Source organism: Hippoglossus hippoglossus, chromosome 12 (assembly GCF_009819705.1).
Source record: "Hippoglossus hippoglossus isolate fHipHip1 chromosome 12, fHipHip1.pri, whole genome shotgun sequence".
Lineage (NCBI taxonomy): Eukaryota > Metazoa > Chordata > Actinopteri > Pleuronectiformes > Pleuronectidae > Hippoglossus > Hippoglossus hippoglossus.
This window is the reverse complement of record NC_047162.1, coordinates 6,931,009-6,943,287: the sequence shown is the minus strand read 5'-3', so window position 1 is coordinate 6,943,287 and position 12,279 is coordinate 6,931,009. Positions and strand designations below refer to the sequence as shown.

The 12,279-nt window shown below is 39.7% G+C and overlaps 1 protein-coding gene across 1 annotated transcript; it reads left to right on the top strand.

Annotated features, from left to right (window-relative positions):
- Positions 1–9,094: 9,094 nt before the first annotated feature.
- ptges (prostaglandin E synthase) lies at positions 9,095–12,279 on the top strand. The gene is made up of 3 exons (XM_034603037.1): positions 9,095–9,416; positions 9,541–9,623; positions 10,714–12,279. The coding sequence occupies exons 1-3, from the start codon at positions 9,300–9,302 to the stop codon at positions 10,961–10,963; spliced, it is 450 nt and encodes a 149-aa protein (XP_034458928.1). The 5' UTR covers positions 9,095–9,299; the 3' UTR covers positions 10,964–12,279.

The following is a 12,279-nucleotide window of genomic DNA, read 5'->3' as shown; positions in this document are numbered from 1 at the left end:
ATGTGGGTTAGTAAGTCAAGCTGTGACTAAACTATCTCGTAATTATTCGGAAAGATGTCATGTTTCCAAACTCGTAATTTTAAGAAATCAGTTAGCAGGAGTTGGCTTCAGGACTTGTGAATCATCTGGTTTTACGATATCTTCAGTATAAACCAGATAAGGATCATTACCAGAAGCTACTTAAAAGAACATCCCTGTGGCAATATATCCAAGCAGGTGTGAACCAAAATACTTGAGGTGCTTTAATTTTCCACTGCAGATATTTTGACTTGTCATAGCAGAAAAAGCACAGGTGTGACGAACACCAGTAACAATCCAAATACTAAATTAAACTGTCAGCTGAATTAAAATGGTTCAGCTGGGCTCTAAAACCAGAACGCCTAGACGGAAGGCAGCAGTTTTTTTTTTACTGTATTAAACAACACTGACATATATCACCATTCAAGTTATACATCCAGCTGTTACAGAGCAACATTACCATTTGGAGTCGTGGCCAAATGGCAAATTTGGGTCCGACATTACCGCTCTTTTAGCTCTGTTTTTGGTCTCCACCAACTCCGTAAGAGAAATATAATGCTATGAGAGTGATGAGAATGAAGCTCATTGAAGCTGCGGGTAAATTTATATTCAGGTGACAATTGTGTTCATCCCTCGAAGCGACCCCTTTCAGATTATACCTTCTTTTCAACTATTATAAAAACATTGATTAGACCCGCTTTGAGTTTAAAGCTGACGGCTGTGTTGCAGCCCAGCTAGCGTTAATCTGGCCGGCAGAGCGAACGTTCGGATCCTCTCCCAGACATCTCAGGTGAAAAACTTTGAATACACAGATGTCACAGAACAACCACAAGTCTGTGGTTGAGCCTCAGACAGTCTGAATTACCGAGGACCAAAATACTTGAAGAGATGATTGGAAAGCCGCTTGATTAATATTGTTCATTTCTCCTTAAAATGTCCAGCTGTGACATGTCAAACATCTGTCCATGTTGTGTTTGTCAATGTGTCCGAAGAACAATTCATTAATTTTCATAACAGAAAATATTTATTTGTATTAAGTTTTATCTTTTTTCTTTCCCCACATGTCCAAACTATATCTACAATGATAATATTAATACTGTGGGTATATGTGTGCGACGGGGAGATACCTTCTGTGAGACTATGTGCAATGAAAAAGAAAATACTAATCTTTGTGCAATCTTCGCCCTGTCATCAGAGATACTGGACAGCTATCAACAGAGCTGACAGTAAAACCCGGGGCAACGCAGCTTATTATGTTGCAGTGTTACGAAGTGTCGAGTGGTAATTACTTTTCCCCACCTGTGAGTGTGTTTACTTGTGTTACGGCACGTAGCTATGCGTGTGGGATTTCCATTTCGCTGGAAGGTACAGGAATTTCTGTGGTTGGACAGAGTGGAATCAGGCCTGCACACAGCACAACAGGGTTTCACTGGCTCATGTTTTCATCCTCACAGTGTGTGTGGTAGTTGTGGTCATGATATCGGTGATGCTTTGAAACAACATGGGATTTAAGTGGTTGACCTCAATTCAATGGGATGTCTTAATGTCTGTGTAACTGATGTAATTAATCATGACTGGTTAAATGATTAAAATTGCCTGATCTTTGACTTGGAAGTTATTTTTTCTGAACTATGTTTTAAAAGAACTAGTTACAGGAAGTGAAAATGGAGGAAAAAAGAAAATCTTTTTTTTTTAGGGGCACTCCTGTCGTCTTTAGATGTTTATTCGCTGTCGCACAAAGAATCAGATAAGATACTCAATGCCGGTATCATGTTTGATAAATCTGAAGCTGGAGCCAGGAGCCAGTTAACCGAGCACAGCGAGTGTAAACAGGAAAACTGCAAACCTGGTTCTGTCCAAAACTGAGAGACCTATTTTTGTTTCGATCTGTATAAAAACCAAAGTGTTGAAACTTTCTGAAAGAATCGGGCTAGCTGTTTCCCTTTGTTTACAGCATTTATGCTAAGCTAACCAACTTTAGTTCCACATTTACTACTACATGTGAAAGAAGTACTGATCTTCTCATCTAACCCTGCAGGAAACTAGAAGAGACTACTAATCTTTTTTAAATATTGGGTATATATCTGCCATGCCAATCAAGCTCTCTTTGGAGCTCCACCCAGGCTAAGGAGATGTGCTAGGGCCTTATTCCCATGGGCCCCAAAAGCCCCAGGATCATTGTTGTTTAAATGTAATTTATCAACTGTAGTAATTTGATTTGCTGCAGTTTGGGAATATTCACCAATAATGTACAACATTTACTGAAATGTAAGATCCTTATGCTGCTCAGTAGTTTATATTTGCCCGGTGGCCCCAAGAGGGTAAATCAATCCATACAAGGGCTAAAAATCTGAATATTCTGCCCTGAATGAATTTTTGCCCCTTAATTTATAACCTTGTGTTATATTTTCATCACTCTCCATTTGTTTGCTAGTTTGTATGTTTGTAACCAAGATTACATAAAAACAACGTAACCGATTTCCACGAAACTTGGTGGAAGGGTCCGATATAGGTCATGGAAGAATCCATACAATTTTGGTACTGATCCGTATCAGGGGGCGGGGATCCAGGTAATTTAAAAAAAAATTTTTTTAATCACTTTCATTAACATAGCAAGATAGGCCATTTTTCAACCGTAATTCATGGTTCTTGATGAAAAAACTTCCAGCCCTATTTAGGGGACTGTTGGGCCTTGGTAGAGGAATGGGCTGTACCATTCTATATACAGTACAATACAACAACACAAATTCTGGACCATTTATTTAGATCTAATAGAGTTAATTCGGATTTAAGCATCATCTCGACTGACAGAGAGACTTTACCTGTTCTAATTTGAGAAAGAGGGAGCGACTCTGAAGTGAAAAGCTGTGATGTCATCTCGAGTCCCATATGTATGCTGGGCTGTATCCAGCCCAGACAGAGAAGCAGACCGAGAGCAAAACACACCGGGCTGCCGGGAGGAGATGATGCACATACTGAGCATCCTCGCAGACAGGAGAGCAGAACCGCTGAACAATTCAGGTAAGACCCAAAACCCAAATAAAAACTGTGTTAGGGGATTGACTTTAACCTGCACACACACACACACATACATACACATGCATCTCCAGCATCGGTCCACATCACATCACCCAAAACAGAAACAGAGGCATGTTTTCTATGCTGCGTGTGGGTGATGCAAACACACAGCGTGGGCTCTGTCATGTATTTCTGACATGAAGGTTACACTGAAGCCGGTGGGGGGGGGGATGCGTACTTTAACACTCTGCAGGATGTGATTTGGAATAGACACAGAGATATTGATCAATCCTGAAATATCTCATCGCGGTCAATGTTCACACCATTGAATAATAAATCAGCAGATTGTGAATCCAGGAGAGCAGGAGGGGTCTGAGGCTGGTGTAAAGGAGAGTCGCCTCTGCTGTGTGTGTGTGTGTGTGTGTGTGTGTGTGCACTGGGATGGGATGGGTGTGGCAAGTAGCAGCAGACCACTGGTCCTCCTCATCCTCATCATTAAAGTCATTCTTACTAATGTCTCTCTGTGCACTTGCTTTACATGGTGAAGGTCAGATGATAGATTTAGCAGGGCGGGTGGTTGTGAGCTCTGTTAATTAATTGCAATAGTTACAAAATCTCCAGGGAAATGTGTCTGTCGATATGAGAACAACCTCTCATTAAGGAATGAATCTTTGTTACTGTATTGAACATGTTGACTCATAGTGTGCACACAGCATATACACAGTCAGAGCATCATTAGCTGAAATAACAGTGTTGGTTTTTTTTACTGCTGCAGCTGTAAGTACAAAATGGATTCTGTCTGGTTTACATATACATTTTTAATAATCCAAATTACCAACACTCGAGTGGACCCCCCCCCTGTTTTACCTCAGAGGAACACTGGTTCCATGCTGTGTTCAGAAAGCTCAAATGTTTGCCAGAGAACATCTATTTTTAAGCCTTTCAAAAGGTTGTCAGCTTTTGTATTATTTTTAGAACATTTTCCTTGCTGTGAGGAATCCTTGTCGATGATCTAAGAGAAGCTTTAAAGTTAAAATCTGCATCTTTAGCCTGATGTTTGATATGATTATTTATTATATTTTATCATTTATTTCTAATATATCGATGTTTCAAAAAAAAGTATTCCTTTCCATCTATTTGACCTCTTATAGCTTGTTATTGATCATTTTATTTTATCTCTATTAAATATTGTATTGGTTTTATTAACATATTTCCATCGTTTTTTTTATTGTGTGCTGTTTCAAATTATTTTACAATTTACATTTGTATCATCTTATTATCAGCCATTTTTCTGCGAACTGATTTTTACTAACCTGTATGAAAGATGCTATACAAATGAAGTTTGATTGAGTATTATTGATCATTAAAAGAAAACATTTTGTCCTGATAAGTGACAATGAAATCTCTATATTAATCTGCCACTAACTAACTTCCCATCTATTTCTTTCCATAGGCTTTTTTTATAAATACTCTGACGCCTGTGTTTGAACAAGCTGAAGCGAGGATAAACAGCATGGCACAGGAAGTAATTGATTAATCACAGTAATATGGACCTCATGAAGAGACTCTATGTTGATGACTCTTCAGTTTAGTCAGAGGAGCAAGTCACCATATCTATTGTCTCCTGGACTGGGAGTGGATTCGCTGGAAAACCCGTAGCTCTTCTCTTTCTGTTAAGTCTTGTCTGTGAGGATCTCTGCAACAGCAAGCTCCTGTAAATATTTACATGCCGTGTCTGACAGCTGGGGGGGAAATGGAGAAGACCTCACAACTCCTCCTGACCTTTTTAACTCATGCTGGTAAGGCCCTACAGGCAGGGCTGGATGCTCCGACTGTTGTGCTGTTTAGGTTGTGTTAAACACAGGACAGAACTTGATACATAGATTTCCTATTTAGTTTTATGATACTTTGTGCCGCACCTCCCTTTCCCCTGTTCGTAAACCTTTTATAGAGGAAAAAAACTGGTTTACGTATCCAGGAAACCCTCACAGGCGTTTGTATGGGCTCTTGAATATATGTTAGAATATATTGAAACACTAAACATGTTTTGTTGCCATAAATATTTAGAGTAATGATAATATCCTTTATTTAAATTGCACTTTGAAACAGAAGTTTACAAAGTAAAAATACAAACAGTGAAGACACAGTGCCATTATAAAACAGAATACACACAGTACAATAAAGTAGCTCCATAACATTAACATGTTTGCAAAATATTCGGACTATAGATAATCTTTTTTGCCTTATATTCAGATATAGCATACTGAATGTACTGTTTGTGGTCCTGTTTTAACAATGTATGAAACAGCAGTAATTGGTATGAACTGTGATATCTTGCAGATATATTCCACAATATATTATAAATATACTGGAATATTCCAGGTACATGAAAATACTATATTTAAGTAAATTTAATTCTGTATTACTTATCACCTATTATTATATACGTGTGTATTAATATGTTTCTTGCTTCCTGTCCTCACCAGCAGAATGCACTAATGAAGCTGGTAATTTAGTGAGGATGAGTATCCACACTGATGCCTGTGTGAGTGTGTAGAGAAACTGTGCATCCCTGTGTAATCTGTCTCCTGTGCACACACACACACACACCATGGGCTGCGCCATGTGTTCCCAGCTGGTTGACATGTGGACTGTGACAGTGAGACGGACAGGCCACAGGGCCACGGAGCTCACCGCCTTCCCACACTTGCAGCAAGGAGGCTACCACAGAGTGACCGGCCTCCACTACATGTCGTCCTTCTCCGACGCTGAGGACTGCTGTGACGACACCAGCTCGGGCAGCTCCCTCACCTTGGACTGGCAGGGTCAGGGGCCGACGGCTGACACCTGACACAAAGAGGTGTTAGAATATAAACGTGTAAATAAACATGATGAAACTACACTGGGCATGTGGAATCATTTTAGATTATAGGACAAGATAGTGAATATCCCTTGTACGTTTGAAGGTCAACCACCAGCAGATGTGAGGGACATAACCTCAGTTGTGCACCTTAGCGTCCTCAAGTGTTTTGGCCTTGTGATCAATGATACAGGCCGAACCTGAGGGTACGCTGAGGCTGAAGGTAAATCTGACTGGCTACTGGCTTGTATGGCAGCACCACGAAAGCCATGTTGCCGCTCAGTAGATCATACGTCATTACCTCTATATAACTAAACACTGTCCCATTTTAAAACATAGGACAAGATAGAGAATATCCTTTGTATGTTCTTTCTACCACACTAATTAATTCCTACCACCAGTTGATAATAAATGCAATGAAGAGGAACAGGATGTGAGGGATGTTGTTTTTCTCAACATTAGAACAATCGATTTAATACATTTTGTAACCCTGAGATCCTGTGGGAGAAGAAATATTCCATTGTTAAAGTAGCAGTACAACAATATAGAAGTAATCTTTTAAAAGTTAGAGTCCTGTATTCAAAGTCTTTCTTACTTAAGCAGAGGTGGACAGTGATAATCCAAGAGTTATACTTTAGTACAGTTTTGCAGTATTGATACTTTACTTGAGTATCAATTCTACTTTGTACTCCACTACATTTATCTACAGATTAAGATTTTGCAAAAAAAACCACAATAGGTTTGTACAATTCAGTTTTACAATTAAAACTGGCTCTACTGAACCAACTATAATATTAGATGTATCCATCTTTAAGTAATATATACTCATGATATATACTTCTCTACTTTTCACAAAAGGTAGTGTCTCCAAATACTTCTTCCACAACTGTGCTTAAGTACAAGTTATTAAGCATTATCAGCATATAATATATGCTGATATATATATATATAAAATCATATATTGTTACATATCATGTTATTGGACCATTGTAACTGATGCAGTGATGTTGAAGTACCATATTACTGTTGTAGTGAGTTTAGGTTACTTTATATACAGTAAAGTTGTACCATCTATAATAATGGGACATATTATAAAACTTATACTTAGACTACATGATATCATGAACAATTATATGCTTATTTGTTTTATGTTGGTCAACGACTGTTGTAAATCCATTCTTTGTTTACTGTAAAGTAAATATTTTTTATGTTTACTGTAAAGTAAATATATTCTGTGATAACTGTAAAGTAAATATCTTTTTACTGTAAAGTAAATATATTCTGTGTTTACTGTAAAGGAAATTTTTTCTTTGTTTACTGTAAAGTAAATATTGTTTTTTACTGTGATGTAAATTTATTATTTGTTTACTGTAAAGTAAATATATTTTGTCTTTACTGTAAAGTAGTTATTGTTGAACGACATGATTTTCAAAATATGTTTTTTTCTGTGTAAAATAATAGACTGAAAACGAACCACTTAGTATGAGGTATTATTACTTATTACCTCTGAAATGTAGTGGAGTAGCATTTAAAAAGTGTAAACTGTATCTAAGTACAGTATGTTGGTAAATAAACTACATTATACCTCTGCTGGCATGACAAAATCTTTTTCTCACACCGTACAGTATAAAATAATGTTGTGCTGAAACACTGATGAGCAGAATCATGGCACCATCAGACTTATGACTGAGATGAAAATGTCCCTTGTTTTGCAACAATCCCCCCCAAGGCCCATGTTTTGCCAGCAGGGATGAATACATTGTCCCAGTCTGACCACCATAGTCTACGTAAAAGAAAAGATGTGCTGGCTCCTGAAGTCAAATAGTCAGTCTCTGACTCAGACCACAGGTTCACGCCAAGGAAAGTCATTTCTTAGCCAACTTAAAAGACAGAGGGTGCGGCAGACTGTGGCACGGCTCCTTTTTTGTGTATTATAGTAATAAGACACTAATTTAAAAATACATTACTGTAGTCTACTGCAGGGGTCTTCAACGTTTTTCAGGCCAAGGACCCCCAAACTGATGGAGAGATGGAGCAGGGACCCCTTACTATTTATATTGATTCACAAAAATACATTTAACTATAGTATAACATCAATAAATAGCTTCTATTATTCTAAATAGCCTGCAGCCATGGATTGGTTATGAGAAAATGGGCTCCTGCAAACAGACATTTGACACACAACACATCCTTTCAGTGGCGTGGCTACATTTGTTGTTACTTTCTTCATCCTGTTGTGTTTATTTTTCCAGTTTTCTCATAATTGTGTGTCTGTGGTCATTGCGAGTCTTGTTTTGCATTTTGTCATGGTTGTGCCATCTTTATAGTATTTGTGTGTCTCTTTGAGGTCGTTTTACACGTCTCTGTGGTCATTTTATTGGCTTCAAAACAAGGAATGTCAACAGTCTCTTCATACTCTGGGTCAGGGCCCCCTTGGTGGGGTGAAGACCCCTCTGGCTGAGAAACATCATAAAGATTTATTTCCTGAACTAACAGAATCCTTGAATATGGCGATCATTTCTTTTACATGAGACTCACGTGCAAAGGCCAAATGTAACCTTACTCAAGAACCATTTTATACAGCATGCTTCAACTCCACTACACTTTAGAGGGAAATATCAAACCTTTTACTCCACTGTTCATCTGGCAACCAGGGGTGTTGCTACAGGGTATAGGCAAAGCAGGCAATTACTTAGGGCTAAGAGTGGACCCCCGAGAATGGCTGATTACACAATTTTTGTTAGGTTCAATAAAGGGCTCCCTGGTCTATTTTGCTTAAGGCCCCCATGATGTCCTGAAATGCTTCCGCGGGCAACTACAATTACATTTTAGATGATTTACAATGAAAATCGGACAAAATGCCAAGTAGTTTAAATTTGCTTCAAATGTATCAGCCACAATAATAAAATGCTACTCACATACAAGTTCTATGGTGAAATGTGTTGGGGTCAAAATCTGACTTCTTCCACGCAAATAAACATAGAAAATGATAAGTCATGTGTCATCATCTTTCAATAATGTGGGTAATTAGCAGAAATATGTAAGTTAAATATATAAAAATCTGGTTGCTTGAGTCCAAATAGTGTTTGAGAAATGTTGCTACCGCCTCCGCTCTCCTTTTCTTTTACTTTCTTACAAAGGCCACCAAACAGTTAAGCGAAGCCTCAGGGGATCAATTTTGGAGTGGCAGAGAAAAATGCAGAATGAAACATGGATTACAAATTTCCGTCTCCTCTGATTAACCTGCCATCATCCGAGTGTCTGCTGACGTCAGTGACGCTACAAAAAAAGCCTGCGCTCAGAGGCACTCTCACTTTCTGCAGCTTTTACGCACGCACCAGCGCACGAGCCCCGGAGCTGCTCCCTCTGCAACTCAGTCTGGATCCACCCCATCTCAACAGCAATGGCAGTCATGATCAGAAACGAAGTTTTCTCCTGCTTTGTTTTCTACGGAGTGCTGCTGGTGGTCAAAATGTACATCTTAGCGATTATAACGGGGCAAGTGAGGCTGCGTAAAAAGGTGAGTCCAGGATTCAGAAGGAATCAAGGAAACCAGCGGTGAAAAGTCATATTGCAGCATTAATATCAACTTATTCTGTGGTTTTTTTCGCTGATTGAGTTTTGTTTTCGTTCTTTCCCGAAAGGCTTTTGCCAACCCCGAGGACTCGCTGAGACATGGAGGCTTACAGTATCACAGAGAGGACCCATATGTGGAGAGATGCCGGAGGTGAGAGCAGAAAGACATGCTTTTATTTTTGTAAAAAAAAACTAACTTGCATACTTTGTAGAGCTTTCAGACCAAAAAACTAACTATTATCCTGAGAAATATAGACAAAATTATTAATTTGTAAAGTTGGTTTCAAATAAATGTAGGACAAAGTGGCTTTAAGTGAAAATACTTATGTAAAGTTCTTTGAAATGTTGCTCATGTTAGTGACGTCTCACCACAGGGAGCATCATAAATATTGTCCAACCCTCAGTGTCTGCATTAGGATGCTGCCATCATGGTTATTATTCAATATGTGTGATTGCAGAACTCAGAATTTATTCCTCAGTCTGTCAAAAAGTTTGATCTCTAAGATTACCTCAGTGTCCCTGTGTGGAGAGATAAATAGGATTGCACAGCAGCAGTGTATTATACAAAATTCAGAAGAACATTCTCAAAATGTGTTCATATTTCCTGTGCAACGCTTCAGTGAGACAATGTGTTTTCCTCCACTGATATTCAACAAGAGTTGGCAGCCTTTAGCGCTCTTGCTTTGTTTGAACTTGTCATGATCTGTGACGTTAAAAAAGCAGATGTTTTTCTAATTGTATAAACTTTTCCTTCTGCGTCTGTCATGGATCACCCATGGAACATGGGACGGGAAATGCATTGGCAGGCATTGACACATTTTTGGTGTTTTATTTGTTTTCCTTGAGCTACTCTGACACAACGGGTTCAAATAACCTGCCAACCTAATCACTTCTTTTGTAATGTACTCTTTCTGCAAGAGTTTTTGAGAGGGTAGCCTCCCAGAAAAATATTATTCCACATTTGAAGTCAATGGGTGGAGAGGCCGTTCTGCCAAAAAGAGAAAGTCACACTGCTGTTAAACAAGGTTCAATTGAGATGAACAGGTCTGAACTAAACTGATGAGTCACCACAGTGAGAAATCGCAGAATTCCCTGTTGGTTAAGGCCTTTTCCCTCTTTCAGACACTCCAATTCTCCAGAAAACCAAGATAATCCAAATAATGAGAAACCGAAGTAGAGGAAGAATCCTTTGTCGTACTTTGTAAAAACAGATGTGTGACCGAATCCTTCCTCTCCTACAGAGCTCATGTTAACGACATGGAGAACATCTTCCCCTTCCTCTTCCTGGGCGCCATCTACTCCCTGACCGGACCCTCACTGGCTGTGGCCCGCCTCCACTTCCTCGTCTTCTTCATGTGCCGCGTGCTGCACAGTGTTGCCTACCTGCTGGCCCTACAAGCACCGACCCGCTCCATAGCCTACACCTTCGCACAGATACCTTGTGTCTCCATGGCCCTGCAGATTCTCATGGCGGTTGCAGCTTATGCTTAAACACCCATCGATGAAGGCTTGGGGTGGTGGCTCGCAAGATCTGTGGCCTGTGTCAGAAAAAAAGCAGGAGGCGGATACTGAGCACACTCCTGGGAGGGAGATCGTAAAAAGACAAGAATGCCAGCGAGAGTGCAATACACTGCGAGGTGTGTGTGTGATCACGCCTCTACCGGGTTTTGTGAGATTTTGTCAGTATTTTAGTTGTGAGAATGTTTTAAAAGTCCAGTGAAGTTGACATTTTGTAGCGTACTAGTGTATTTAAAATGAAAATGAAGGTTGTTGCTCATCTTGTTTTTTCTGAAACCAGCTTTCGTTGAATTGACGATGGAATTTAAAACTCACAGTTGCCGACATTTGGCTCAAACTACTCGGGAATATTTTTCCAGCACTGCATTGCACAATGTGTTGATCCCTCACCCTCTTTTTTTCCGTGTTTACACACAACACAGACCAACATTCAGGTGGTGTCCTATCCACAGCGGCCTCGTCGGTTTCCTGTGTGGATATTCCATCTCTTGTGTTAACATTTGTTTGCATTGCTACATTCAACAAGGCATAATGGATCCTGGCATGATGACGTACGACGTGCTGACAGATTTTAATACCACTCAGTCGAATAGTTTTCAAGTGAATGCTTTCAACTGTGTGTCTCTTTAAGAGCCTTTAAAGGAGAAGGAAAGGTAAACTAACACTGTTTGTACTGAGAAATGTATCTGACAAGAACCTGCAGAGAAAGAAGAACATAAGTGTCATGTGAAAGAGCTCATCTGTGAAAACTGTTTTAAAAAGTATTGTAATCATAATTTATTATTCAGCGTACATTTTGTAGGGAATAAATCAAACCGAGCTGACCCATCCTTTACTTGAACACAATTAGTCCAGTATTTTAGTCATTTTAGCAGATGGATCACTGTTTACTCTGCCTGGCCGTGCAGAGACAGTGTGCTGTATTGTTAAGGGGACGGGGGGGCCCCACTTTCCCTGTGGCAGTGTGAGATGATCCAGAGGTCTGAGGCAGGCCTCCAGCATTCCTCCGCTTATTATGTAAGACCTTTTGGCCGTGCTGCGCTCTTTTTTATATCATAATGGGCTAGACGGTGCCGGGAAGCCATAGACTCTAGGCACTCATGCAATCATGCTCAATGTGGTTACAGTTAAGTCTGTGTGTGTCACCCGCCCGCGTTATGAGCAAGATGTTTGGACATTTTCACTTGTGTTTGTTTTCCAAGCTGCATTGCCAGTAATCTCATGCGCAGTGACTTTCCCTCTAGTGACGATGACTAAACCTGGCATTAGAGAGCAGCAAAGTTTTGTGA